Source organism: Pagrus pagrus (genome assembly GCF_965226575.1).
Source record: "Pagrus pagrus genome assembly, chromosome: 4".
In the NCBI taxonomy this organism is placed as follows: domain Eukaryota; kingdom Metazoa; phylum Chordata; class Actinopteri; order Spariformes; family Sparidae; genus Pagrus; species Pagrus pagrus.
In genome coordinates this window covers 30,862,412-30,890,288 of record NC_140188.1, presented here as the reverse complement: position 1 = coordinate 30,890,288, position 27,877 = coordinate 30,862,412, and the positions used below count along the sequence as shown (strand labels likewise).

Genomic DNA, 27,877 nt, shown 5'->3' with positions numbered 1-27,877 from the left:
TGCACGTTTTCATGTAGTGACTGTAAACGATGACTAACTTACTAAAACACTATGAACGTCTTGTCTTGAAAAGTTGTGGATTCCTTAGTTCATGCAGATAATCAACGTAATTGTTGAACAGTGTGATCGGGAGGTAACGTTAGCATGCTACTTACTGTTGTCATACCGAGTTGATTGTAGTTATTACGCCGAACAACGTCAACTTGCAATTGTATTCAGTAACTCTCGAAAACATAGTTATATTTTCAGACGTTACTAAACACATTCACGCCCAAGCGTTGTGTTTTGGAAGTAATTTAGTCGGTGCAATCACTATAACCAACTCGGTATGAGAATAGTTCTAGCATGCTAATGTGCTGTGCAGCCTATATACTAACAAACTACCAACTGCTATCTCTGAATCTAGCTTTTTGTTGGCACTCCAGTGAGGTTTTTTCAGACCATTTCGTGATTCGCCGGCTCCGTCAACAAATTCACGTGTATTCATTTTCCCCAGGGATGCTCATACAGCAACAGTATTTACGACTCTAGTAACAGATAATTGCGCTTCTCAACCAGCCTGGGGTAGTAATGAGTCCAAACTACCTAGTGTTGCTCTAATACAAATCAAATCAGTTTTATTTTTATAGCCCAAGATCACAATCACATTACCTCATAGGGCTGTGTACCACACAGCAAAGTATGTTGTATGAAAGGGACTTCCAGTAATTGTTTTGTTACAACTATCATGAATGAAATTCAAGTAATCTGATTACCCAGCACTGATAGTGAAGCACGGGCAGATCCACCGATCACATTCTCAGGGAGTAGTAGTTCTATTTCTTCTGTCAAAGCTTCTCCTGGGAACAGAAATAAACAAAACAACACATGGATCAGCACTGGTGCTGAGGCAACTTCCAAATTACAGATGTCAGTTCGAATGATTACTGAATTAAATGCCATAGGATTTGCTACTTATGGGTAAGGGGCCAGAATTCAGAGGTAGCAGCAGCATGATGGCTTACTGCTGCTCGCTGTACCCTTAACAGTAGCTTTCTTTGGCTGGAGCAACTACCTGCAGTTAGCAAGTAGATCAGTTAGCTATGTGACCCTGTTAGTTGAAGAGAGGGCAGCTCAGCTCTTCTTAGCTCGGTAAAAGAGAGAAACTGAAATTCAGATGGTAGATGGTTGTATTTTTCTGCAAAGTAAAGAAAATCAGCTGCATTTCCAGCAGGCCCAAAGAACTTTTCCTCACTGCAGCAACACGAGGTCCTGCTAGTATTCCAGATCAGTTAGCACCAGCCGCTGCGATGCAAAGCTTGCCAGCTAATTCCACAACCTGAGTAAGTCAGCACCGAGCTGCTATCCTTGCAAAGGAAAGGAGCGACCAGTTTCCTCTATCTGCTGTCTTTCATCAGACCTTGCACAGCAAGAACAGCATTGTTCAACATTGGAATTCCAAACATCTCCTGCTTGGCTCATCAGCAAAGGAACCACCAGCACCTTTTCTTCAAAGACTGGTAATGTTGAACTTGGCCTAGATAGCACAGCATAGCACAGCCAAGCACAGGACTTTAAACTCTGGTTGTGTTAAATCTATGTGTTTGTTCATTGTTTGAGGGTTATTGTGATCTCAGGTCAGGTTACTGTTAGTTTGCTTTCCTAGACGGCTAATTTGACTTTAATAGACTTAGGGTCTTTGCATGCAACTAACCATCTTCTATTTATGTGGCATCATATTCACATCAGTGAGCATATGATGCGAGAACCACCATTGTTTCTTTGTTCTGCCAGACACACACTCACACACACATACACACACACCTGTATATAGTACATGTTAGTTAGATTGTGTGTTTTCATCTTTGTGTTAAATAAAAGACTTTTGAACCTTCATGCTGTCTATTTAATGTTGTACAAGAGTGAATGTTGTCAACCTCGACTCTGTCAAGGACTCCAGAATCCTTCAACCATTACAGCTGTAAATGTTGGTTGTAGTTATTAAGTTAATTATTAATCAGAGAAACAAAGAGTTAATACCTTTTTATGAGACTGATTGGTGAATTGGCTATCTTTTAGGTGATCTAATGTCAATTGGATCTTATTATTAATCATAATTAATAATTATCCCTGATAATCAAACCCAAAACTCCCTATCAATGTTGCATGAGCACTACATAATGGTGCCTCATGTGAAGTATGTACACTACTTACCCCTATCTGAAACTACTGGGACTATTGGACTGTCACCTTATGAGACAGGATGGGCCAGGGCTAGCTAGTTAGCATGCTAACTTTAGTAGAATAGTTGTGTTTGACACAACATCAACACTGTTTCTTCACACTCTGTTGATAATGTTGGTTCATGTTTTGAATGTTTTAAACTAAAATTCTGGCCATATATTAAAAATTGCTTTTTTAAATATTGCTAATTGCCTTAATTTGCTACACTGATCACCATGAAGACCAACAAGCTATAAGTCTTACCTTTGTTCCAAATATTGAAATTCTAATGGTCATTTGGGTTTGCTCAATGTCTGGCTGTCAGTCATGACCATGCTTATAGAATAATGCAATAAGAACATGCAATGGGTTGCCAGAAGAGCAAGTGGTAGGACAGCTGCAGAAATTGTTTCACTAAAAATATTTTGAAAAATGAGAAAACCTTTCAAATAAATCTCATATTCAGAACATTTAAAACACATACAAGATACATACAGCACAGAAGGTAATTAAGAAACACTGCACAAGTGCTTGACCCTAAAAGAGGAGACAGCGTCAGAGATGTTGGCATTAACACTCCTGGTCCAAACCAGACTGACCTTTAGGACAGAGCAGCCAGTTGTAGGTTTTTGTCATCTCAGTTCCCTCAGCCTGAGAAGAGAAGAGGTGGAATATCATTTAACTTGTACATGTGTGTGTAAACACTTGTTGGTTGTTATCATCAAATGTAAGGTTATTAGTTCTGGCCCATACTCTTTGTTGTCTTGCTTTAAGGTACTCACCTTTACTATAAGAGGTCGTGTGACCACATCAATGCGACCTCTCTCTGGCACGCTCACAATCTCATTGTCACATGACATGTGAGATGCCACAGCCTCAGCAGTTACTGACACATTCACAACCCCTAAAAAGATCCATTATCCATTACTGACATATTCAGTTTTTGTTGCAGTTGTGTCAGAGTATTGTTACTCTGTGGAGACTGGAGTTTATGGTGCTGTACAATGTGGTACAATATAAACGTGGCTCTGAACTCATCATAAAAACAAATGAAATATGACACACATTGTGAAGGAAAATTCTGTTTAGACGGCATTAGATTGAGCTAGTTTGAAGCATTTAACACATGTATGGTGGTCAGAGCTATGCATGAAATATGTAACATGAGAAAATCAGAACCACAATTCTATTTGTAAAAAATAGTGTTGACAAAAACTCTGAATGTTTGACCCTTACCTAAGACTGAGGGGATCATGGTCCAGCTGAGGGTTTTGCGGTCATTGGCACACAGACAGGATGTGTACTGGTCACCAGAGAGAGGGGTGACGGTGTAATCTAAGGATGGGGCCAGACTCACACTGACCTAAGAAACACAATCTCATTTTTGAATCGGTAAAGTTAAAAAAAAAAAAATTGACAGTCGCATAGCTGTGAACAAACTTAATCAAGAAAAGAGAGCATTATTGTAAGGACTATTGTAAGGCAATCATCAATATGTATTTCTTTAAATAAGTGATTCTATTGTATCTATCTATAATCGCAGTGTCTTCTTTTTAGGACAGGACGGTTGTGTCAAATGTACATTTCATGTAGATTCACCAGTTTATTAGCAGAATACATCTCTTGACTCCAGTACCTAAAGTCTTTCATGCACTACAGACAATAAGTGATGGGAAGGTATTGATTACCATAATGCAGCTGGACAGGTAGTTGAAGGTGGTTGCCTTCAGTTCAAAGTGCTCCCCTCGGATGATGGAGTAAGGCAGGCTGAGCTCGAGGAAGAACGGCTGGAAGACAGTGAACTGTTTACGAGGAGCCAAGCCAAAACCCTGAGGGGACAAACAGAACGCCTCCGTCTCCCAGGTGGTGATGGTGTCCGGGACGGTGAGGGACACATCCTTCGTTCCAGCCTCCCTGGACCAGCAAATACACAGACAGATTTTACATCTGTTAATTTTAGTCTGTGTAACTTATTACTGTGCTTTGGGTAGCACTGTACTGTCTGCTATTTTGGATTGAAGCTGTATACAGCTCCAAAAATTTCCCCAATGGACAATAAAGTATATCTTATAATATTTTGGATTTTGTAAGTGGGAGGAAAACACTTTTACTATGTGGATTAGTCAGAGAAAAACTATAGCTCTCATGCAAGAACATTTTGGTATATCGAACTCTCTGTGAAGTTTTCTTTTCAGAACAGTTACAGCTTAATTTTCTTTACAACATTGAAAAACATGGCGGTCATGTAAAGAAGCTTGTGACAGATGCTCACCCAACTTCCACCAAATTCCATATCCATGTCTCGGGGAAGAAAGTGCGGACCGTAACAATTGGTGGAATATCGTAACCCCGCATCATATACATAACCTCAGGAACATCTGATGAAACAGGACACTTTCAACAAGAGTGAGAGGTAGACTTGAAACAATGAACTCCAGGTTTTTCTTGCAAGTATTCAGCATGCATTACTTAATTTGACCAAAGAAAGAAGTCTCACAAGGGTGGTGTTGGTAGTATCGTGTTCCCTTGAAGTTCACACATGATGGCATCCTAAAGAACAAATTTGTTGCCATCTTCAGGCCCAAATTCTAGACAAACCAACAACATATGACATGTCACTGCAGAGCTGGATCAGTATTGTAGTATCCATTGTTCAGATTGTTATTCAGCCTTGTATTTGCACAGCAAATACAGACCCTTTCCAAAAAATTAGAATATCATGGATAAGCTTATTTATTTCCATAATTCCATTCAAAAAGTTAAACTTTCATAGATTATAGATTCAGGGCCCACAATTTAAATGATTTCAAGTATTTATTTGTTTATTTGTACATAATTTGGGCTTCCAGCTCATAAAACCCACGAAAACAGGAATTCAAAAAATTTGAATACTGTGAAGAAATCACCATGTACTTCTCAGTTTTTGCAGAAAAAAGAGAAAGAAATTAGGATCACATCAAATCAATCAAAATATGGTACTTTCAAAACGATATGTCAACCTTCAATACTTGGTTGGAAATCCCTTTGCCTTAATCACTGCCTTGATGCACCGTGGCATTGAGGCAATCAGCCTGTGGCATTGCCTGGGAGTTATGGAAGCCCAGATTTCCTTGATGCTTGCTGTCAGCTCTTCTTTGTTTTTGGGTCTGGTGCCCCTCATTTCCCTCTTGATAATACCCCATAGATTCTCAATAGAGTTTAGGTCCGGCGAGTTGGCTGGCCAGTCAAGCACTGTGATGGCATGGGCATCAAACCAGGTTTTGGAGCTTCTGGAGGTATGGGCAGGGGCCAGGTCCTGCTGGAGGATGAAATCTGCATCTCCATACAGATCCTCAGCAGAAGGAATCATGAAGTCCTCTAAAACATTCTGGTAGACTGTTGCGGTGACCTTGGATTTAAGGAAGCAGAGTTTACCAACACCTGCACCGGACATTGCACCCCAAATCATGACTGACTGTGGATATTTCACACTGGACCTCAAGCAGCTTGGGTTCTGCTCCTCACCCATCTTCCTCCAAACCCTTGGACCTTGATTCCCGAATGAAAGGCACACTTTACTTTCATCAGAAAAGAGGACCTTGGACCACTGGCCAACAGTCCAGTCCTTCTTCTCCTTGGCCCAGTTGAGACGCTTCCTACATTGGCTCAGGCTCAGAAGTGGCTTGACCCGAGGAACCCGACAGTTGTAGCCCATCTCCCGGATGCGTCTGAATGTGGTGGTTTTTGAAGCTGTGACTCCCGCCTCATTCCACTCTTTCTGGATCTCTGCCAGATTTTTGAATCTTCTTTGTTTGATAATCGGCTGAAGCCCACGGTCATCTCTTCTGCTGGTGCATCTTCTCCTGCCACATTTTGCCCTTCCACTAGACTTTCCATTGATATGCTTGGACACAGCACTCTGTGAACAGCCAGCCTCCTTAGCTATGAACTTTTGTGGCTTACCCATCCTATGGAGGGTATCAATGATGGTCTTCTGGCCAGTTGTCAAGTCTGCAGTCTTCCCCATATTGAACCGAACTGAGACAATTGAACCAAAGTGAAGCAATTTAATGACACCTGGGGAAACCTGTGCAGGTGCTTTGAGTTTAGTAGATGATTAGTGTGTGACACTCACTTTAAAACATTCATGCCCTGCAAAATGTGGGCTGATTTCTTCACAGTGTTCTAATTTTTTGAATTCCTGTTTTCGTGGGTTTTATGAGCTGGAAGCCCAAATTATGTACAAATAAACAAATAAATACTTGAAATTGTTTAAATTGTGGGCCCTGAATCTATAATCTATGAAAGTTTAACTTTTTGAATGGAATTATGGAAATAAATAAACTTTTCCATGATATTCTAATTTTTTGGAAAGGGTCTATATACTGTCAGCGATCTATTAGAGGTAATATTATTACTTATTAACATAAGAATTACCTTGAAAACTCCATAGGCGCTGTTGTCATCACGGTATGGCATAATATATCTTCTTTGTCTCACATTTAAACATGATACAGGATCTTCTACATCATTTGGGAAACCGGAGGCTTTCTTTACTGGCAGCAAGTCAAATATCTGAAAAGAAAGATGACAGCCAAGGCTATAAATGACCAAGGACTGACTCATAGAAAAGTCTCAACAGCTATATGGTACTCTTTTACAGGAAAAATGCTACAGTTTGTATCAGTGAAAAAACACTGGTGCCTTTCTGTGCAGTAAAACTACTTTAGTACCACATTCATATTATATGAGAGGCAGTGTAGTGATGGGAATGAATCCAAATTAGGATTAGGATTTTCAACACATTAGACAGCCTGAAACCCCATTTGAAGAAGATTATTTCTCCAGGGGAGGTCAGGTGATTACTTGCTCTGGTCATTATTATTAATCCCTCCCAGAGAGTGCATGTGGATAATTTTTTTATCCCAATTACACAATTACCTCCTGTTTTTTGACAAACTTGCTTGTCGCCCCTCTAATTTAAATTAACTGGATCGACATACATGTATTCTAAAGTGGGTCATGTGAAGTGCTTCTACTTTTTTACATCAGCTGGGTGTGAAAAATTGTTTTGATGGAGACACCACATAAGGATGTAAAAAGCTCATCAAATGTGTTGTTTTAATGGAAAAAATTTTTCTTTTGAGCATCGTTTCCCTGAAGCCTATATTCACCTAAATGTCTTTCATATCTCTGTTTGATCCGACTGAGTTAAGACTCATAAAGGAGTACGATTCTTGACTCACATAGTATTGCTGCCTCCCCTTGCTCCCATCTCATTACTTTACTTTCCCTGATAACATTTTGCCCACCAGTCACAGGATGTAGACCTGTACCTTTCAGGTTACAAACCTACCACTGTAACATGGTACACAATATGTAAAAAAAAATATATAATCCATCTGCTGTATTTGCCAGTAGTTACCTTGTCTTCATCCAGAGTCTTCCCTGGCTCCATGATGAGGACACTCTGGTCAACGGCACTCACACCACACAGAGAGTCCGGCTGGGCCGTCACCTGCAGGGTGGTTTCCTCTCCTGGTACGGCTGAAGACGGAGAAAACTCCAAGGACACCTGACACATACAATTACATGCATACACACATGCACATTCACACACAGACACACAAGTAGTAATATAATGTGGACACATTTCCTTATGTATAGATGTTGGAAAGTGTGTTTAGATTGCCATCACAGTGTCCCTAGAACATATCACATGATCACGTGTACTTGTGCCTCCCAAGTGAAATCATTGAGAAACTAGATGCCTAAGTATTAGACCAAACTGATATATCATTTCAGACCTAAAGCTGAAAAGTTCAGATGAATCTCCATATGCCTTTTTCCTTTTCTCACTGACCTTGTTACTGAAGCATTTCTCTGTGGAGAAGTCAGCACTGTGTGCAATCACAGTTTCACTGGGGAGGACGGTGTAAGCCACAACCTGGACGACTGGTGCTATCTCTGGAGACACCTTCAACGTAAAGGACACCTCGCCCTCAGTCACTGAAACAGCAAACTGAGTGTTATGATCCAATGTATCAACCAACACAACACACATCCTCTGCAGATTACATCAACAAGTATATGTGTGAAAACTAAACGATAAATCTGAGATAATTTCCTTCTTTCTCTCCCATTATCTCCCCTGTTTTTCTCCACCAAGTGTAAAACAGAACACAGAACTGGAATGAGAGTGGTGCGAACAAATCCGACTCTGTGAGTGGAGGATGCTTGTTAAACTCTTGGTTCAAACAATCTTTAAGTACCATGATTATTTTGCACGTCCACCTTTTTAAGTCCTTGCGTGACAATGGTTCCTCTGGATAAGATCTGCAGAATTAAAGGGAAAATGGTAGAAGTGTTTAATTCCCCTTCAGCTCAGAACAGGCCAAAAGATTTTCTAAAGATCAGATTCTAGCTGAGTTGTTGCAGTTTATTGCATAGCGCTACTCACCAAATACATGACATCCACAGAGCCCTGTGTCTCTCCTACTATTGTATATTGGATGGAGATGGTCTCTTCCTTTTCACAGGGAAGGGGTATGTCCTTCCCCTTCACCTCCAGAGAGCTGACTGATTTAATATGAGGAGCAGACGGTTGGACCGAGGACAATGTGTGATGTGCCCTCTCATAGTGTGGACTTTGATGTGATGGCTCAGGGCTTTGTGTGAGGCTTGCCTGGATTGTAAAGAAGAAGAAGTGCTATTTACCAACTAAAAAATAATACAACATTTTTTTTATGCCTCTGCGCCCGAGGCATTATGTTTTCTGACATGCTGTATGTCCATTCATCCAATTCTTGCGAACGCAGGAACACCTTGAGAGACAGACAATTGTCGACTGTCCACTTGGACTCAAGGATCAACTGATGAGATTTTGGTGGTCAAAGGTTAATGTGACATCACGTCTGTCCCATTCTCAGGAATGTCTAAAGGCAATTTCCTCAAATTTGGAATAAAGCGGCCAAAAGGTGGTTCTCAACAGAAATTCTTCACTGGACACAACATAGGCCATATTATATGAGACTGGACGGAAATGGATGCAAAACCTGACTGATGCGCAGAGGCTTACACCAGAGAGCTTATAATTCTAGTTTAATACCATTTTTTTAACATAGCTGTTTGCAGGGCAATGATGTAATGTAACTATTTGTTGCTATATAAGATTAATAATTGGAATCTGATGATGGTGACACCAAGTTTTGCCCACAGGTTAGCTGACATGTAGCCTACAGCTAACAGATTTGGCTGCCCAGTAATAGTAAGTTTGTTGGGAAAGCTACATCTTTCAACATTACCTAGTAATGATATGATATTATGGGGAATCCTTCTTGCTGACGATCTTGTTTGCTTTTGTGGGTTATATAGAAGCATCAGTATTACATTCTGATGGTTTTGTTACTCCTTAAGGTACGTTGAACATAGGTGTGGGCTGATAGTGTTACCTAAGTTACTGACCCTTGGTTAATCCCCTTCTTTGACTGTCCTTGAACCTCTCTAGCTTGTGGAATTATAGGTAACACTATCAATAAATAATATTTTGGTCCTTCCTTCTCCCAATTGCAAATAACTCCTCCTCCAAAGCCTCTACTTTAGATGGTGCTTCTGCCCAGTGGAAGAGACGAGGATTTAACTGTGTGGGTGACTTGTATGTGAAGGGGACTTTCCCCTCCTTCACAGAACTGAGGGAGAAATATCATTTGAATTTTTCTTTTAGGTTTCTTCAGGTCAGGGACAATGTGAAATCACACATGCAGGACTACAGCACTGCAAGTCCAGACAAACATGACGACTATTTAAATAAGCAGGCGGATTCAGAGAAGTTGATATCTTATATCTACAATGTTCTGCAAATCATTAATGCCTCGTCCACTGAGATCAACAAACATGCGTGGGAGGATGAGCTGGCCAAAATATTTCCAAAGACAAATGGGACAAAAGTTTACAGTAAATACAAACACAAACTTGGAGCAGTTTCTTATCCTGTATGAATGCAGAGACCTCTACTCTGATACTTCAAATAAAAATGTGTGAAATATTAATAACTCTATTTGGGAAAGGAACATCCCATGCAAAGAAGATAGCCACGTATGCTAATTTGGGATGTCTTGGACCAACCAAAGGAAAGTTATCAGGACCAATCCAGCATATTTTACTTTAGCAGCACTGGTGATTGACTATGATCTAACTCCAGATGGAGCCCAGGGGGTCAATGCAAAAGAAAGAGTGGTAGCTGAAGAGGCAGTTCCAACCACAGCAAAGAAGTATATCGTGTTTTTCCCCATAAATGAGTCAGATGTTTAGAAAGGCAATCAGCTGTTTGAAGCAACCCTGATAAGGTCAAGGTAATATACAAGTTCAGTGTCCATTACAAAATCATACACAGTACAAGGTATGGTATCTATTAGGATGTAGTAGCCATGTAAAGACATTCCATATACAGTATGTATGGGTGAAGCTGTGGTGAACTGTGGCTGAAATGTGAATGGGAACAATAAAAGTGTAATCAAAGCAGAATTTTCTACACCACTTGTGGAAGAAATTAACAAAGTAGGGCGAGTGTTTTCAACAAAAAACTGTAACATAGCTTGCTGACAGACCTACTTACAATTCCCTGGTTATAGTGTATGAATTTTAAACTGGCTACACAACTTTTTGCTTTAGCTTAAGTAATTACACATTGCACAGTGTAGGCCAAATGGCGGTAAAACAATGACACCATTCACGTATAGATTGGTTCCCTATAAATCTTGCTCACATTCTCTTAATCATAATAATATCATAATATCATAATAATCATAATAATAATCAGGGTGATGATTTACACTGGTCTTGGCTCTACTGTGGACTAAAAGCTTGTGAGTGTAGCTTTTGCTGCAGCAGATTTTCCCACGATCATGTCACTACCATTTAATACCATAATCATTTACTTACAATTAGCTGAATGTCTCCTTTGAAGCTGGTTGTGTTTAATGAGAAAGTGGCGATACCATCACTGTCCGTTGTGAGGTTCTGCTGCAGATGTGATGAGGACATTGCACCATGGAACAAATGGACCAGCTTGTCAGGGATAGGTGTATTATTGTAGTAAACAGCTTTAACCTGTTGGAAGCAAAAAGTTGTATCACTGAGAATGCAGATGGCTTCAGGTGCACTGTGTTCCTCACAGTGAAGAAATGAAGACCACATCTATCTCTTACTTTTCCTTCCAGAATTACTGCTTTGTCGTAAACCTTGGGTGTGTCAATAAAGGACAGCCTTCCAATAACGTAAGAAAGCGTCACTCTTTTCGTTTCTACGAGTACAGTACCTGTAAGAAAAGCTGCCATGTTACAACAGTCTGCCATATTGTTGAAAAAGAACACCATTTTTTTAGAAATATGAAAACTGAAACTTGCCTGTCCCCTCCTCTGTCCCTTTGGCTATGAGATGCAGTTCATCATGCAGTGACCTGAAGTCAACTTTAGTGGAAGTGGACATCTCAGTCATAAACGTGGCACAGCCATTCTTTTCTGTCTAGATAGTACAACAATAAAGATGTATTAAAACAAAGAGTTGTAGCTGTCACAGTGCCTCACTGAAGTTTTATTAACCCACTAACTCACTTGTCCCACCAACTGATACTGTCATTTGTCATTACCCATCAGATCATCAACAAGTTTAGAATATTTCAGTTCAAATATCTGGCGATTATTTGACATTTAACCATAGCAATTCGAAAAAACAGCCCAGACAAAACTGCAGCATGGTGAGAAGCTCAATTTATCTGGGTTTGTGGTAACTAATGACACCTTACAATTCCATAAAAGAGCTAATAAAATCCTAAAATCACTGTAAACCACGGCCTTGTGGGGTTTGTTGCTTTATGAAACAGTTTCAGCATGTACATGGAAAGGTTTCATAAAGTCAGATTGCCAAGCAACATTCAGAGTCGGCAGCAACACACAGACGCAGCAGAAAGCCAGCTTTAACTGTCAACAGACAAGTTTTCTGCTTCAATATCTTTATGAAGTCAACGTTGACTGCACAATGTAATGGATATAGAAGAATGAAACCATCAGCATGACATTTTTTCCCTGTAAACCTCACTATCACTTTACAGTGTTGTGTGCCACCAGCCGGCAGTCACCTGGGAAAAGGAAGGTTAACTGGCGATCCATTTCTATTATAGACTTAATGGCTGAGTGAGCTCACGTTTTGTCCTGTGATGTATCTATTTGTGACTCTGATGAAAATGGAAACGATCCAGTTGTCTTTGCAACAGCGGCGCTTACAATAATTTCACTTGGGAACGCTCGGGGGGGAAAGTTGTGTGTTTCACTTAAATAAATAAATTATATTATCATAAATATGTGTTTTTCCAGTGTTTGTTATACATTTATGTAATGCATTCCAAATCAGTTATCCTGTCTCCTGTAATGAGTCACACGTCTAGTTATTTCATTTATACACATCAACTCACTCAACTCAAACTTTCCATTAAATGTAACCCTTTACACTGAACTAATGTATTTAAATAAGATGGAAAATGTACATGTAATAAAATATTATCAGGCAAATTGTTTTTTTAGTGTATTTATATCAAATGTTTTATGTATTTTAATGTGGTTTTGTGTCACGTGGAGTTATATCAACTGTACCTGCTTTGCCTCCTTGTGACATGGGGCGCTTGTGTCAGGGAAAGGGACTCGGCCATATAAATAGGCCGTAGGTCGGCACATCATCAGTTCAACAGAGCCTGGCACAGGCTGTCCATATGTATATCTGAATAGATGGAAAGTTTAAACAAATCAGTGTGTTGAAAATGTTTCACTCATTATCAAATCATGAAAATGTCACTTGTCATGTGTATCAGTGAGGAAGTCTCATGACTTACTTTGCACAGACTTCCACGTAGATTTTCTCCTGCCCAACGCTTATCTCATCGGGCACCTTTATTTTTACACTAAATTTTGGTAAAACTGAGGATAAAAGGTTGTTGTTAGCATTTGTTGTTCATTACAAACTGTGGAAGGGAAAAATAAATGTTATTTACCATATTTCTCCACCTTGAAGCTTTGCTCTATTTTATTTCTGTTCATCCACAAAGTAACTCTGTAGGTTCCTTCCCGGGCCTCAGAGTTCAAGGGGTAAGACAGCTGCAGTATTTTCCCATTGGATGTGATGTTTAGCCACTGTCTAATGCGGTTGAGATGAGCATCCTGTTAAATAAAATCAATAGGAATAAATGTATTGTATAGGAATGTATAGGAATGTATTTTCAGTGTGTTTGGGGGAGACTTTGCTAGACCTACTGTACCTGATCTCAAAATGACTAAATCCTTGGCTAAATCACACAGCTGCTCATGACTTTGTGATAACATGAAGAAATCTACTTGTCAATCCTGAATGTAAAAACATTCACATACGAAAAGAACATGTTTATATCCACATTATGTTTATATCACATTTATATTACAGTAAACAAAGATTAAAATGTATTTCTAGAAGGTTGATGTGCCAAATTTAAAGGTGCAATATATAAGAAATGTACTTGAAGACATTCAAAAATGAAATTTAAATATCAACAGAATGTGAAGAAATAGCAGTTCTGACATTATGATGTCTATGTATTGTGTTGCAGGGATAGCTACTGAAGTTAGCATGCTAACCAGCTAGCCCTGGCCGGTCCTGGTCCAGAGCTCCTGTGCTAGTTTGTCTAAGCCTGAACACTTCCCTGGTACTCAAAGCTCCAAACCTGGACTGCTAGCTGCATGGTTAACCAAGCTGATTAGCTAACATTAGCTACAGTTAGCAGCAGTTAGTTATTGTGGTGTTATGCTGCCACCTATTTGTTTTGATTACGAATTCAACAGGATGCCAATTCTTACATATTGCCCCTTTAAAAGGGTTAGTCAACAACAGGGAAACACAATTAGCACTGCTCACTTAATTATCCCTCCACAAATCAGCTTTCATTCTAAAGAAAAACAAACAAACAAAAAACAAAAAGATGCATAAAGTCCAAACAAATTCAGCCTGATGGCCTGAATACACATTTGGTTGTGGATATTTCAGAGTCTTACCTGAATTTCAATCACGTTGAACTGCAAGAAGAGAGAACAAAGGGATTTGTTAAAAGGTGGGTTATTATACAGCTTCCCTAATAACTAGATAATAACCATGAGGCCAGCTGCACAAAGTAAGTTTTAATATTCACATGGACATTGATAATGATAGCCTTGGTACTGCATTTACTTCATTATTAGATTCCACTGGCTTCAGTCAGTGTGTACATGAACCGACTAGAGCCTCTAAAAGTAGAATGGGAGGCAGAGGCTTCAACAGTCAAACCCTAACCCCATGATGCACTGAGCTCCTCTCTTTCTCTCTATCTGCACACATTCATGTCTCATTAATACATGTTCCTGACTTGGCTTCTTCCCCAGAGTCTCTGTGCTCTCTCATGTTGCAGTTTCCCATGGATGGTGGTTGGCCCTGCTGCTCTGGTCCTACTTGACTTAAACTATCATTATTATTATTATTATTATTATTATTATTATACTTTTAGAATGATCAATACTCATATCTCAATTAGTGAAGCTGTTATTACTGCTGTGGGTGCTACATATGAAATGCTTGTCACGCTGTAAACTGAATATTTGGTCTTTGTTCACGTTTATGCATGGTGAAAGAAATAAAGTGATTGTTATGCAGCAAATGAAGAATAACCCTGTGGATTCTGTGAGGAACACAGCACACAGCCATGTGACAAGAAACATTTCCCACCATAACAATATACTATTTATCTTACTGTTATATATTCACATTATAATAGGATAACTCATATTGTTTTAACAATACATTTTTCGTGTTAATTCCAAAAACCACTTATCTTGTTATAACGTCGAACATTTCATGTTATTTGATAACTTATTGTTGTAACATTAAATGTTAGCGTCATAACATGATGACATAACCCTAACCCTTATATGAACATGATAATATAATGTGAAAATGTCTTGCTGTAACAAGGAACGATTTATGTTATAACAATAAGTTACCACGTTATAACAAGACAAATATTATATAGCTGAAACAAGAAAAGTTTCTTATGTTAAAGTAAAACGTTTGTGTTTTGGAACAATGTAAAAATATCTTGTTATTGATTTCATGTTATAATGTGAAACTGAGCCATCAGAAAAAACATTTGTTGACCTTCACCACATGCGAGTTTACCGAAAAGGGCCCTGGTTGTACTATTGACCCGGAATCAACAGGAGAAGGTATTTAAACAGACTGATTAAACACATATTAAAGGTCAAAGAGCAGTTTAGGTCACATTTTGTTCTCCAATCCACTTTACCTGAGTGATTAACGTGGCTCACTGGGACACAAATTTAAACCTGCTCTATGATCACTCAGTATTACCTCAACTGTGTTTGAATGAGGTCTAAAAGAGTGAAGAGACATTTCAAACACTCACCAGCGTGTTGACCGGTCTGAACTTGGTGTCCAGTGTGATGACTCTGAAATGCACTGAGAGAAATGCAAAGAGATTACATGAAGTTACTACACCTTATCTAAAGCTGTGTCAGACATCGTGATGGGCCACTGAAATCAATGTAGCTTATCAATGCAGGGATGGCATCATCATTGTCAAAGTGTATTAATTGGACTGAAACACAACTTGCTAATAGCTTTTTAATATTTGTCATGTTTTCTTCAACTTTGGAACAATATTTAGCCAATCAAAAACAATCATCGACACTTCAAGGTGCAATATGTAAGAATTCAAGTTGAAAACATTTAAAAAGTAACTAAAGTTATAAACAGAATGTGAAGAAATAATAATTTTGACATTATGACATCTATGTATTGTGTTACGGAAATAATTTCTTAAGTTAGCATGCTTACAAGCTAGCCCCAGCACGTCCCAGTCTAAATCTCCTGTGCTAGCGGTGTTCACACCAACATTCTCCCTGGCGCTCCAAACTCCCGGTCCGGACCACTAGCTGCACAGCTAACTGAGCAAACCAGCTAACACGAGCTAAAGTTATCAGGAGTTAGTGGATACTATAGTGATATGCTACCCCTTATTTGTTTAAAGTGTGAATTTTACAGGGGCCAATTCTTACATATTGCACCTTTAAAAGGAACAGTTCACCCAGAAGTGAAATATCTGTCATTGTCTAGGCTACACTCCTCCATGTAAAGTCGGGTGAAGTTTCATAGTCCACAAAACAAGTCCCCAGCTACTTCAGTTGATTAGCAGAATGCTGCAATGCTGTTTTGCTGTGAAGCTCCAGAAATGTTTTGTGGACTACGAAACTTCAACCAACCTCCCATTGGCATGTGGGTGAGTAATGACTGACTTTTGGATGAACTGTTCATTTAAGATCTCACTTTAGCAAAGGCACTGCCTCATCAGTTCATCAGCCGTACAATCTCTTTTTTCCATCTTTATTCCAGTTATGTTTCGTGGGGATCTGAAACCAATACCAGCATGTACTGAGATAAAGGCTGGGAGATACAAGAAATATTGTGCTTCAATCGAGAAAACTTTTATTGTGATAGATTCTGGATCATCAGTTTAAAATTACCTGTTTGTCCAGGGAGGTAAATTGGTTTATCTGTTTGGATGATTGTGACAGGCTGATAGATTTTGATCATGACTCTTCTGACGTCTTCTGAGTGAAATGTGGCGCCTTGTACCTCTACCTTGAAATGCTGCACCTCATTTTTCTGCACAAAAGGAGCCTGTGGCAGAAATATAGAGACCAGCCGAAACAATCATTTACTCACAAAAAAAACCCATCAGCCTCACTGTATTGATTTTTACTCATTCTTACTTATCTTTCGTAAATCACAGGTAAAAAGTAGCATCAAACTGTTTTTTTATGTAGATCATGGCTAAATATAAATGGTGCAAATCCTGGAAAAGCATTTAGGTTTCAAATGTTTGAGGGAGAATTTTTGTGGACTACATGAAACCAACTGTGTGAAAAGCTGACCTGAAACTGCGCACAGGTATGAAATGCTGTGCTGGTTGTCTTCTCAAAGAGGACCGTCCTCTTCTCTTGGGAGATCAGAGTGATGTTCATGACCAGAGTCTCACTGGGCTGCAGGAGACTCGCACAGAACTTGGTCTGAGCTCCAGCTTCAACAACTGCAGGAACGGCAACCATGTACTGCCTGCAGCCACAGAAACACATACACATGCAGAAGATACATGATAAGAAAGAAAGATTATGCTAGAAAATAGACAGATCAGTTAATGCTCAGGAACACATTAGAATGAACACACCAAACTGCTGAAAAAATCTAAACACAGTAGATCTCTTCAAATCCACTGTTCGACTGTCTTGTGGACAAGTTACAACAAATATATAAATGTTTCAGACAATTCAATCAAACCTACGGTTCGGCCACCACTTGACCCACAAACATCCAGCTTAGGCAAACAAATAGTGTCCATGTCCCCGTCTGAAGCCCAGGACGATCCATGGCTGACTGAGATGAGCCTCAGAGTGTCTTCTGTTACATAGTGTCTGATACAGAGCTCCACCTCCTTTCACTCATCACACACACACACACACACACACACACACACACACACACACACACACACACACACACTTTGGCTGATTTGGGGGATTTATGTGAAAATACCTCCTTTCGATGATGTCACTTTTTAGATGGTTTAAAAGGATACTTTTTTTTAACAATACGTTAAAAAAAACCCAATAAATAAAAATATTTTCATTAAAATCTTTTCATGACTTTAGTTTGCATTTGACTGACTGGCTTTAGTTGTGAAATGTAGAACATAATAAATATAAGGGCTCACCACGGGTTACGAAAGCCTAAAATGTTGTCTTCAAATTGTTTATTTTGTCTTAGTAGACAAAAATACCCAGGGGCAGTCAGGGGGTCTAAAACATGCAAATCACAAACAGAATCAATGACCAGGCACAACCCAGCAGGAGCCCAGAACACACTGAGAATGTGCTCGACTTCCTGGAGATTATTGTCAATTTCTCCTCCACTGTCTGTTTAGGTTTCCCAGGTCTGTCCAGTAGCTTCCATCGTCAAATGATGGAAGCTACTGGACAGAAATGGTGGTGATCAGCTGATGACTCTGCTCATCTCTTCACCCCATGTCAAAGACATCCAGCCATAGATCTGATGATGCAACCACAAAGATGATCAATGTTGTTTGACCTTGTGGTTCTGGTACCAGGTACACTTATGCTTGAAAATGATGTTAGTTATGGACTGCTTGTTCAGATTCATGTATTTGTACCAGTTTATTGCATTTCAATAATAGAAAATATTACTGCCAAAGGCTCCTTTGGTGCAGAATTAAGTTGGGCAGAATTTCCAGGTGAAGATACAAGTTGACACATTTCACTCAAAAGAGGAAATCATGTTACCCACCTGAGATTTTTTTTTTAACAGCTTCTCCGTTGACCACTAAACAAGACTCAGTTATCAGCAAAGACACCTTCAAGGAGGTTTCAAAGTGCAAATCCCTGCTGTGCCGGGCTGATGTGCTGAGTGAAACGAGCCGCAGCAAATTGCATTTCCATTACCAGTTTTAACACACTGAGCTGAGCTTAGCCGCACGAGGGATGGACCTTTCTCCAGAGTAAGGCTCACTCTAAGGAGTAAGGTCAAAGTACTACTGGTGAATAATGATTTTAATTAAGTATTAGGTACAGATCTAAAAACTATTGGTAATTTTGCCTCTTGAGTTAACCTTATCCAACTTAAATTCAACTAGAATGGCACTCAGCAGAGCGTATACCTTCGTCAAGGCCCAACAGTGCCCTTTAATTCAGTCAAGCCTAGTCCAATATGAAACTGGATAGCCCTGTATCACACTAAATTATAAACCACCCATAATTGCTTAACCATGATTTAAGATAACCACATCTAGGATCCACATGAAATACTCACTTACAGATATTTGATTTTCTTCCTGAAGATTCGTTCATTATTTGCTCAGAAAAATTTCTGGATCCGCACTGAGAGTGAAAGGGGCCTATTCTGGGCCGAGACCCATCCTCCATCCAAAAGTCAAGGAAATCTGTTTAATAGTTTATGTGTAATCCTGCAGACAAACCAACCAACCAACAAACAAATAAATAACAGACCAACAACCCAAATGTACTCGCCTTCATCTACCACGGGTGGACGGTCAGGTGTTTTTAATACAGTCAGCAGAGGGCAGCAGTGGTCCAATGTAACATAGATGCTAACAGCATTAAACACAAGAAGAAGACTACAGCAACGAACACATCCGCTTACAGTGCACTAGTGTCATAATGTGACACCGTGGGCTGTTTTATAATGCTGGACGCCCTGTGACAGCCTTCACTGCGGTCCACAGCTACAGTAAGCTTCACGCTATACGTTTGTTTGGTGGTGATAATGTCGGCACTGTGTTGTAGCAGCTTAGTTACGCTCTCACCTAGCTAGTTAGCTAACGTACTGGCTGCATTGTATCCAACGTAGTTAACAGCTAAGGTCAGCCGAGGATAAAGTGTAGACATGCCACTGTGTACGAAGCATTTTGGACCTTTTCTCTGGATTTTTTTCAATTATTTTTAATATTAATAAAACACTTTGAATAATATGTTTGATTTAGTTTCTATGCCAGATAGTCGTATGATATTTGGCACATGATAAATGCAACCCGACAGTTGACTACACAAGGGAAAGAAGGTTTGCTGTTGCAGACCTCTGCGTTACTGCGAGTCAGTATCTGGGCTGGTATATGAGCCACATGTAGACATTACAGGAGGTGAAATCCTGAAAAGAACCCTGCAACTTTGAGATAGAGAATAGTCTCATTTTAAAATTGAAATTGAAAATTTAACGAAAGAGACTAGTGTATAGATAGCCCTTACAATGATATTGTAAAGCACTTTGCATACGTATAAAAAAACAAAACAGAAAATAGCTAGCACCACTGACACGTTGTCACTTTATGAAGTTTTTTGTGTAGACACAGAAACTTTTTGAGACAATTTTTGCATCCGGTAGAAATGATGAAAAAGTGCGATCAAACTGGATTAATGTTTGAATTTGTCTGTCAGCTGGTCCATGAAGTGCTGCCAAGACAAACACACGATACTCAAACTAAACCAAGCACAGAGCTGATCTTGCTGGTTCATATGCTTTGTATGATAATGTAAACACAAAGCCATTCATTCTTTATGAATTCCTTTTTCTGTGGTGATTATAGTGTCTCTAATTCTAATGTGCTCTTGATTTGTATTTGTACCAGCAGCAGTTTAAACAGAGGAGGAAGGGATGCCGCCTTTGGTTGCAGTTGAGTTGATCCAGACACCAGTGCAGCTCTATCGATATCTCCTCAGATGTTGCAGGCAGTTACCATCCACAGCAATGCAGCAGCATTACCGACATGCCATAAAACAGGTGAGGTCGTCACGTGCCCCAACTACTGACAAGCCCAATGCTTTTCAATTGATCTTGGACAAAGTATTATGTAGAATTTGGCTCATAAACAAGTAATTTCCAAACTTTCAAGCAGGAGACTGAGCTGCTCATCATTTGACTCTTGTGACAATGAAAACACCAAAGGAGTCTACATGTATGTAAAGCTGTAGATCAGTTTGAAATCTAAAACAGTCTGATAGGCAGTGAGGTCAGTCCTATAGTCAGTGCCATGAAGGCTCAGTGGTTAATGCTGTCACCTCACAGCAAAACAAATCCAGGGTTACAATCTGACGAGGCCTTTCTTTGCAGAGTTTGCATGTTTTCTGTACTCATGGGCAGGTCATACAGGACTTTTGCCATAGTTTCTGACAAAGACACTAATCGAATACTCAAGAGTTGTGGCTGCTGTCACCTGCTCTCCCAGGCAACACTAAGTAATTGGCTCTAAAATGATGATTAACAGATCATTACACATATAGTCATGGGTGTTTTATTTTTCAGTATAAAATACCAAATAGTATGTATTACAGTTAGAGTAATTGCATGTTTTTCTCCACCAGGCAGTCATAGTTGTTGTCCACAAAGTCTAATGAGACTTCAAAGTATTCTCAACTATCCAGCTAAGGATAATTCAAGTTCATTACAACTTGGCTCTCATTCTTGTAGATTTGTCCATCCTTTCATTTATGATAACATTGTACTCGCCAAAGTCATAGCTAAGATCTGGGAGTACATTTCTGCCTAAAAAAATGACATAACGTTAATGACTACACTTGACTCAGGATTGTCCTCTGAAACTCATCAGAAAATGAAGGGTTCCCAGTGGAGTGACCTGTCATAGCACTGTGGAGCAGGTTTGTCTTGTCATGTGCATGCAGGTGACACAATACACATTCACGATGGGTCAAAAAAGGCAGGAAAGAAGAAGACTATGGCCAGTAAAAATGGATGTAGACAATACAGTATTTAAATTATTTAAAAAGTAACATTGAAATTGTTGATTCCTCCGGGACACTGTCAGTCCTTTCTCCTCAGCTGACATACCAGCACTGACCTTTGACCTTTCTTCCATAACCATGACAAACTCTGATTGTGTTTTCTTCATGTAGATATTGCTAACATATTCATGGCCTTCACAACATCTAAGAACAATGAATCATACATCCTTTATGTGTCATCATTAAACATGTTTGATATGGTTTTCCTAGCCTGGATACATAAAACAGCTTCCCCAACACTATATTATCCTGATCCTTGGCTTTGGTTTCCAGGGTTACAAAAGTCACTCCGATGAAGATGACCCAGAGAGGATACAAATGATCATCCAAAGAGCTATTGCAGACGCAGACTGGATTCTTGATAAAGTAAGGATGAAGGCCTTTTTCATGTTGATGTACAAATAATTACACACTGCAATTCTAAATTCTCTTTTTAATTTACAGTATACCAAGAAGAAGTGAGGGTCATGAGCCATGAACACGTCCTCAGCAGTTGAATCTTGCAGCGCTGCACCTGACATGAGTCGAAGTGGTCGATGTACTGTTTCAAGTGTTTGTTGGTGATGTGAAGCCTGTGGGTGAACAGCCACCATGAAGCAACATCTGATGAGAGCTCACCAGTCATTTACTGTTACTATACTATATAATGTATAAAATGACTGCTCAATTCACTGTAATGTTAATAGGTGTAAATACTTTTCCTTGACAGAAATGAATTGATATGTATTGTTTTTCTTTTTCCATAAATTAATTCTCAAAAATGATAACTCAGTTGTCTTATTTAGGGCTGCACAACTAATCGCAGTAAGGCCAAGTGCAATATCCGAGGCAGCAACTTTATCATAAAGGTAAAATGTGGAGCCCGACCGATAAAGGATTTTTAAGGCCGATACCGATACAAATATTTAGTGATTTAAAAATCCGATATTCCGATATAACGGCCGATAACTGGACATGGTAGTCACAAATTTTGTCATGCTTATTTGAGTTAAGAGAACTGATGGGGATGTTCTTTTAATTGTTAATTAAGCAATGTATTTCTCGTGACAATTGCCAACTTACAATGAACACACTTCAACAATGATCTCAGTCGTGGATAACTGGTTCGCTCTGCCAGACTCTGGCCTGGATCAGCTGGTTGTCGGGTTTGTGGCGTTCTAAACACGAGTGTTGCCAACAGGGACGTTGTAGAGTGTCCTCTGGTGGACTAAATATGCAACGCCAACACTCATAACATGGTTGAAGGGTGTTTTGTCCATTTTTATTTTATTTTTTAAATATTCATTTATCGGCCATTATAAATGCCGATACCGATAGTTTGGAAAATGCCTAATATCGGCCGATAATATCGGCCAGCCGATATATCGGTCGGGCTCTAGTAAAATGTGTGACAGACGGCAGTATACTGAAGTACTGTAGAGCTGCAGAGATGTCCTGGTCAAGATTTGTAATCTTGTTCTCCAGATGGAAGAAAACATGTTTGTTTGGTACAAACTCCCACAAATGTCACATCATCAAGATTTTAATAGTGTTTTGATGAAAAAAATGAAAATAGTAATGCAAAAATGACCATTCCCACTAGTGATGACTCGTACTGCAAATGTAATATCTGTCAAAACAACTATGATTTTTTTTTTTTACCATGTTGGCTGCTTGATTATAGTGTAGTGCAGTCAGAGTTAAGTGAACTGATGCTCATGTTGCGTGACTTTCAGAGACTAAAATTAAGTTTTCAAAATCACCACACTTTCAGTCAAACCTTTCAGTCAGTTTGTTTATTCAGTCATGAAAACAAATAGGGGTTGTTTATTTAGTTTGTTTAGGCAGAAAAAAATCAGCCAATAAAGATCTTTCTCTTCTCATTTACATTTATTCACCAAAACTACAGAGTGCTCCTTTAAGAACAAATGATAAGGTCTCCAAGCTACAGGGTTTTTTACTAGAATAAACTAGAACTGAGAATGAATAGCTGACACATGTTCTTTAATTTTATTTTAAAGGTAAAACAAGACAAAGCACAGGTGATCTAACAAAGAGACAAGACAAAATGTCACATTAAAGTAAAGGAGGGCACTGCGGTCAAACCTGCCTCCACTCCAAAAACCCCAGTCAAACTAGCCCCAGTTATTTTGTGGTGCCTGTATTTAATAGATATTACAGTAATGCAGTGCAAGAACAGAATTCAAAATAATAGCACCGACCTATGAACGCAATTTGCAATTTCACATTAAATCAGTCAGTCTGTTAATTAATTGACGAGTTAATTGATCGATTAGTTAATTAATTAATTGAGCATTTAAGGAATTCATTCACTGATTATTTGCTTAAACCATTTTACCATCCTAATTCTGATCACATTGAAGCCTTAGAAGATGGAGGCCATGGCATTTCACCTGTGTGAATAATTAGTCCAATGTAAAAATTAACATAATATGAGGAGCTTCTGATGAGGAACTTCAACATTAAAGCCCACTTAATAGTCAAATATTTTCAATATTTCCCTCAAATTCAGATTTACATCAAAGGAAACTACCTGTTTCCTCAAAATAATTTCAGTTTAGAATGACAGTACTTCACCTCAGAGAGTCACTCAGATAATACCAGGAAGTTCTGATGTTGACATTTGAAATTTTGACGCATGTCAGCTTTACACTGGAGAAAGGTCCATCTCGCGTGCGGCTAAGCTCAGCTCAGTGTGTTAAAACTGGTAATGGAAATGTAAATTGCTGCGGCTCGTTTCACTCAGCACATCAGCCCGGCACAGCAGGGATTTGCACTTTGAAACCTGCTTGAAGGTGTCTTTGCTGATAACTGAGTCTTGTTTAGTAGTCAACGGAGAAGCTGTTAAAAAAAAAAAAAATCTCAGGTGGGTAACATGATTTCCTACAAACTCAACAATGAATTCTGATAGGGTGATCAGTTAATAGTTACCTGTCTGTCCAGTTCACATTGGTTTATCTGTTTAGTCATTAGCTGAGAAGCGCTGACCGTGACCTTCCTGAGGTCTTTTGAGTGAAATGTGTCAACTTGTATCTTCACCTGGAAATTCTGCCCAACTTAATTCTGCACCAAAGGAGCCTTTGGCAGTAATATTTTCTATTATTGAAATGCAATAAACTGGTACAAATACGTGAATCTGAACAAACAGTCCATAACTAACATCATGTTCAAGCATAAGTGTACCTGGTACCAGAACCACAAGGTCAAACAACATTGATCATATTTGTGGTTGCATCATCAGATCTATGGCTGGATGTCTTTGACATGGGGTGAAGAGATGAGCAGAGTCATCAGCTGATCACCACCATTTCTGTCCAGTAGCTTCCATCATTTGACGATGGAAGCTACTGGACAGACCTGGGAAACCTAAACAGACAGTGGAGGAGAAATTGACAATAATCTCCAGGAAGTCGAGCACATTCTCAGTGTGTTCTGGGCTCCTGCTGGGTTGTGCCTGGTCATTGATTCTGTTTGTGATTTGCATGTTTTAGACATAATATTATAATATAATTATAATTATAATATTATTATTATAATTATGTTATATTATAACATAATATTTTTATTTATTGTTTTTTTTTTAACGTATTGTTAAAAAAAAGTATCCTTTTAAACCATCTAAAAAGTGACATCATCGAAAGGAGGTATTTTCACATAAATCCCCAAAATAAGCCAAAGTGTGTGTGTGTGTGTGTGTGTGTGATGAGTGAAAGGAGGTGGAGCTCTGTATCAGACACTATGTAACAGAAGACACTCTGAGGCTCATCTCAGTCAGCCATGGATCGTCCTGGGCTTCAGACGAGGACATGGACACTATTTGTTTGCCTAAGCTGGATGTTTGTGGGTCAAGTGGTGGCCGAACCGTAGGTTTGATTGAATTGTCTGAAACATTTATATATTTGTTGTAACTTGTCCACAAGACAGTCGAACAGTGGATTTGAAGAGATCTACTGTGTTTAGATTTTTTCAGCAGTTTGGTGTGTTCATTCTAATGTGTTCCTGAGCATTAACTGATCTGCCTATTTTCTAGCACAATCTTTCTTTCTTATCATGTATCTTCTGCATGTGTATGTGTTTCTGTGGCTGCAGGCAGTACATGGTTGCCGTTCCTGCAGTTGTTGAAGCTGGAGCTCAGACCAAGTTCTGTGCGAGTCTCCTGCAGCCCAGTGAGACTCTGGTCATGAACATCACTCTGATCTCCCAAGAGAAGAGGGCGGTCCTCTTTGAGAAGACAACCAGCACAGCATTTCATACCTGTGCGCAGTTTCAGGTCAGCTTTTCACACAGTTGGTTTCATGTAGTCCACATTTGAAACCTAAATGCTTTTCCAGGATTTGCACCATTTATATTTAGCCATGATCTACATAAAAAAACAGTTTGATGCTACTTTTTACCTGTGATTTACGAAAGATAAGTAAAAATCAATACAGTGAGGCTGATGGGTTTTTTTTGTGAGTAAATGATTGTTTCGGCTGGTCTCTATATTTCTGCCACAGGCTCCTTTCGTGCAGAAAAATGAGGTGCAGCATTTCAAGGTAGAGGTACAAGGCGCCACATTTCACTCAGAAGACGTCAGAAGAGTCATGATCAAAATCCATCAGCCTGTCACAATCATCCAAACAGATAAACCAATTTACCTCCCTGGACAAACAGGTAATTTTAAACTGATGATCCAGAATCTATCACAATAAAAGTTTTTATCAATAGATGCTTCTGCATCCTTGTTAACCTGTGTTTCTCTTGATTGAAGCAAAATATTTCTTGTGTCTCCCAGCCTTTATCGCAGTACATGCTGATATTGGTTTCAGATCCCCACGAAACATAACTGGAATAAAGATGGAAAAAAGAGATTGTACGGCTGATGAACTGATGAGATCGTGCCTTTGCTAAAATGAGATCTTAAATGAACAGTTCATCCAAAAGTCAGTCATTACTCACCCACATGCCAATGGGAGGTCGGTTGAAGTTTCGTAGTCCACAAAACATTTCTGGAGCTTCACAGCAAAACAGCATTGCAGCATTCTGCTAATCAACTGAAGTAGCTGGGGACTTGTTTTGTGGACTATGAAACTTCACCCGACTTTACATGGAGGAGTGTAGCCTAGACAATGACAGATATTTCACTTCTGGGTGAACTGTTCCTTTTAAAGGTGCAATATGTAAGAATTGGCCTCTGTAAAATTCACACTTTAAACAAATAAGGGGTAGCATATCACTATAGTATCCACTAACTCCTGATAACTTTAGCTCGTGTTAGCTGGTTTGCTCAGTTAGCTGTGCAGCTAGTGGTCCTGACCGGGAGTTTGGAGCGCCAGGGAGAATGTTGGTGTGAACACCGCTAGCACAGGAGATTTAGACTGGGACGTGCTGGGGCTAGCTTGTAAGCATGCTAACTTAAGAAATTATTTCCGTAACACAATACATAGATGTCATAATGTCAAAATTATTATTTCTTCACATTCTGTTTATAACTTTAGTTACTTTTTAAATGTTTTCAACTTGAATTCTTACATATTGCACCTTGAAGTGTCAATGATTGTTTTTGATTGGCTAAATATTGTTCTAAAGTTGAAGAAAACATGACAAATATTAAAAAGCTATTAGCAAGTTGTGTTTCAGTCCAATTAATACACTTTGACAATGATGATGCCATCCCTGCATTGATAAGCTACATTGATTTCAGTGGCCCATCACGATGTCTGACACAGCTTTAGATAAGGTGTAGTAACTTCATGTAATCTCTTTGCATTTCTCTCAGTGCATTTCAGAGTCATCACACTGGACACCAAGTTCAGACCGGTCAACACGCTGGTGAGTGTTTGAAATGTCTCTTCACTCTTTTAGACCTCATTCAAACACAGTTGAGGTAATACTGAGTGATCATAGAGCAGATTTAAATTTGTGTCCCAGTGAGCCACGTTAATCACTCAGGTAAAGTGGATTGGAGAACAAAATGTGACCTAAACTGCTCTTTGACCTTTAATATGTGTTTAATCAGTCTGTTTAAATACCTTCTCCTGATGATTCCGGGTCGATAGTACAACCAGGGCCCTTTTCGGTAAACTCGCATGTGGTGAAGGTCAACAAATGTTTTTTCTGATGGCTCAGTTTCACATTATAACATGAAATCAATAACAAGATATTTTTACATTGTTCCAAAACACAAACGTTTTACTTTAACATAAGAAACTTTTCTTGTTTCAGCTATATAATATTTGTCTTGTTATAACGTGGTAACTTATTGT

At 39.2% G+C, this 27,877-nt stretch overlaps 3 protein-coding genes across 4 annotated transcripts in view; 2 read left to right on the top strand and 1 right to left on the bottom strand.

Annotated features, from left to right (window-relative positions):
• Positions 1-17,673, bottom strand: part of LOC311256218 (alpha-2-macroglobulin-P-like) — a gene marked incomplete at its 5' end in the record, with an annotated part of 40,636 nt that extends 22,963 nt beyond the window's left edge. The window contains 23 exons of the mRNA XM_084351068.1: positions 756-839; positions 2,802-2,853; positions 2,985-3,106; positions 3,439-3,565; positions 3,891-4,116; positions 4,475-4,580; positions 4,700-4,790; positions 6,619-6,756; positions 7,607-7,756; positions 8,045-8,190; positions 8,454-8,517; positions 8,642-8,866; positions 11,122-11,289; positions 11,388-11,497; positions 11,586-11,703; positions 12,828-12,951; positions 13,064-13,148; positions 13,223-13,388; positions 14,253-14,273; positions 15,653-15,705; positions 16,770-16,926; positions 17,181-17,361; positions 17,588-17,673. Coding sequence (XP_084207194.1) covers positions 756-839; positions 2,802-2,853; positions 2,985-3,106; positions 3,439-3,565; positions 3,891-4,116; positions 4,475-4,580; positions 4,700-4,790; positions 6,619-6,756; positions 7,607-7,756; positions 8,045-8,190; positions 8,454-8,517; positions 8,642-8,866; positions 11,122-11,289; positions 11,388-11,497; positions 11,586-11,703; positions 12,828-12,951; positions 13,064-13,148; positions 13,223-13,388; positions 14,253-14,273; positions 15,653-15,705; positions 16,770-16,926; positions 17,181-17,361; positions 17,588-17,673 — 2,800 coding nt within the window. The remainder of the gene's footprint in view (positions 1-755; positions 840-2,801; positions 2,854-2,984; positions 3,107-3,438; positions 3,566-3,890; positions 4,117-4,474; positions 4,581-4,699; positions 4,791-6,618; positions 6,757-7,606; positions 7,757-8,044; positions 8,191-8,453; positions 8,518-8,641; positions 8,867-11,121; positions 11,290-11,387; positions 11,498-11,585; positions 11,704-12,827; positions 12,952-13,063; positions 13,149-13,222; positions 13,389-14,252; positions 14,274-15,652; positions 15,706-16,769; positions 16,927-17,180; positions 17,362-17,587) is intronic.
• Positions 17,674-19,429: 1,756 nt separating this feature from the next.
• On the top strand, positions 19,430-22,399 carry lyrm9 (LYR motif containing 9). Of its 2 annotated transcripts, none has more exons than XM_084352007.1 (4): positions 19,430-19,566; positions 20,462-20,613; positions 21,906-21,998; positions 22,077-22,399. In XM_084352007.1, exons 2-4 carry the CDS (start codon positions 20,488-20,490, stop codon positions 22,092-22,094), a joined length of 237 nt encoding a protein of 78 aa, XP_084208133.1. In that variant the 5' UTR covers positions 19,430-19,566; positions 20,462-20,487; the 3' UTR covers positions 22,095-22,399. The 2 variants fall into 2 exon arrangements, with proteins under 2 accessions (XP_084208133.1, XP_084208132.1); XM_084352006.1 differs by having other exon boundaries at positions 19,431-19,566; positions 20,465-20,613.
• Positions 22,400-25,467: 3,068 nt separating this feature from the next.
• LOC311256217 (alpha-2-macroglobulin-P-like) overlaps positions 25,468-27,877 on the top strand; it is a 30,129-nt gene continuing 27,719 nt past the window's right edge. Inside the window, exons 1-4 of the mRNA XM_084351067.1 lie at positions 25,468-25,495; positions 25,722-25,902; positions 26,129-26,285; positions 27,391-27,443. Of these exons, the coding sequence (XP_084207193.1) occupies positions 25,729-25,902; positions 26,129-26,285; positions 27,391-27,443 (384 nt within the window). The 5' untranslated portion in view covers positions 25,468-25,495; positions 25,722-25,728. The remainder of the gene's footprint in view (positions 25,496-25,721; positions 25,903-26,128; positions 26,286-27,390; positions 27,444-27,877) is intronic.

What these genes read in the sequence shown, in the direction of transcription:
- lyrm9 (XM_084352007.1), top strand. Translation starts at nt 20,488, where the DNA reads ATGCCGCCTTTGGTTGCAGTTGAGTTGATCCAGACACCAGTGCAGCTC. An exon ending in ACCGACATGCCATAAAACAG is followed by an intron (nt 20,614 to 21,905) that starts GTGAGGTCGTCA and finishes TTTGGTTTCCAG; the next exon opens with GGTTACAAAAGTCACTCCGA.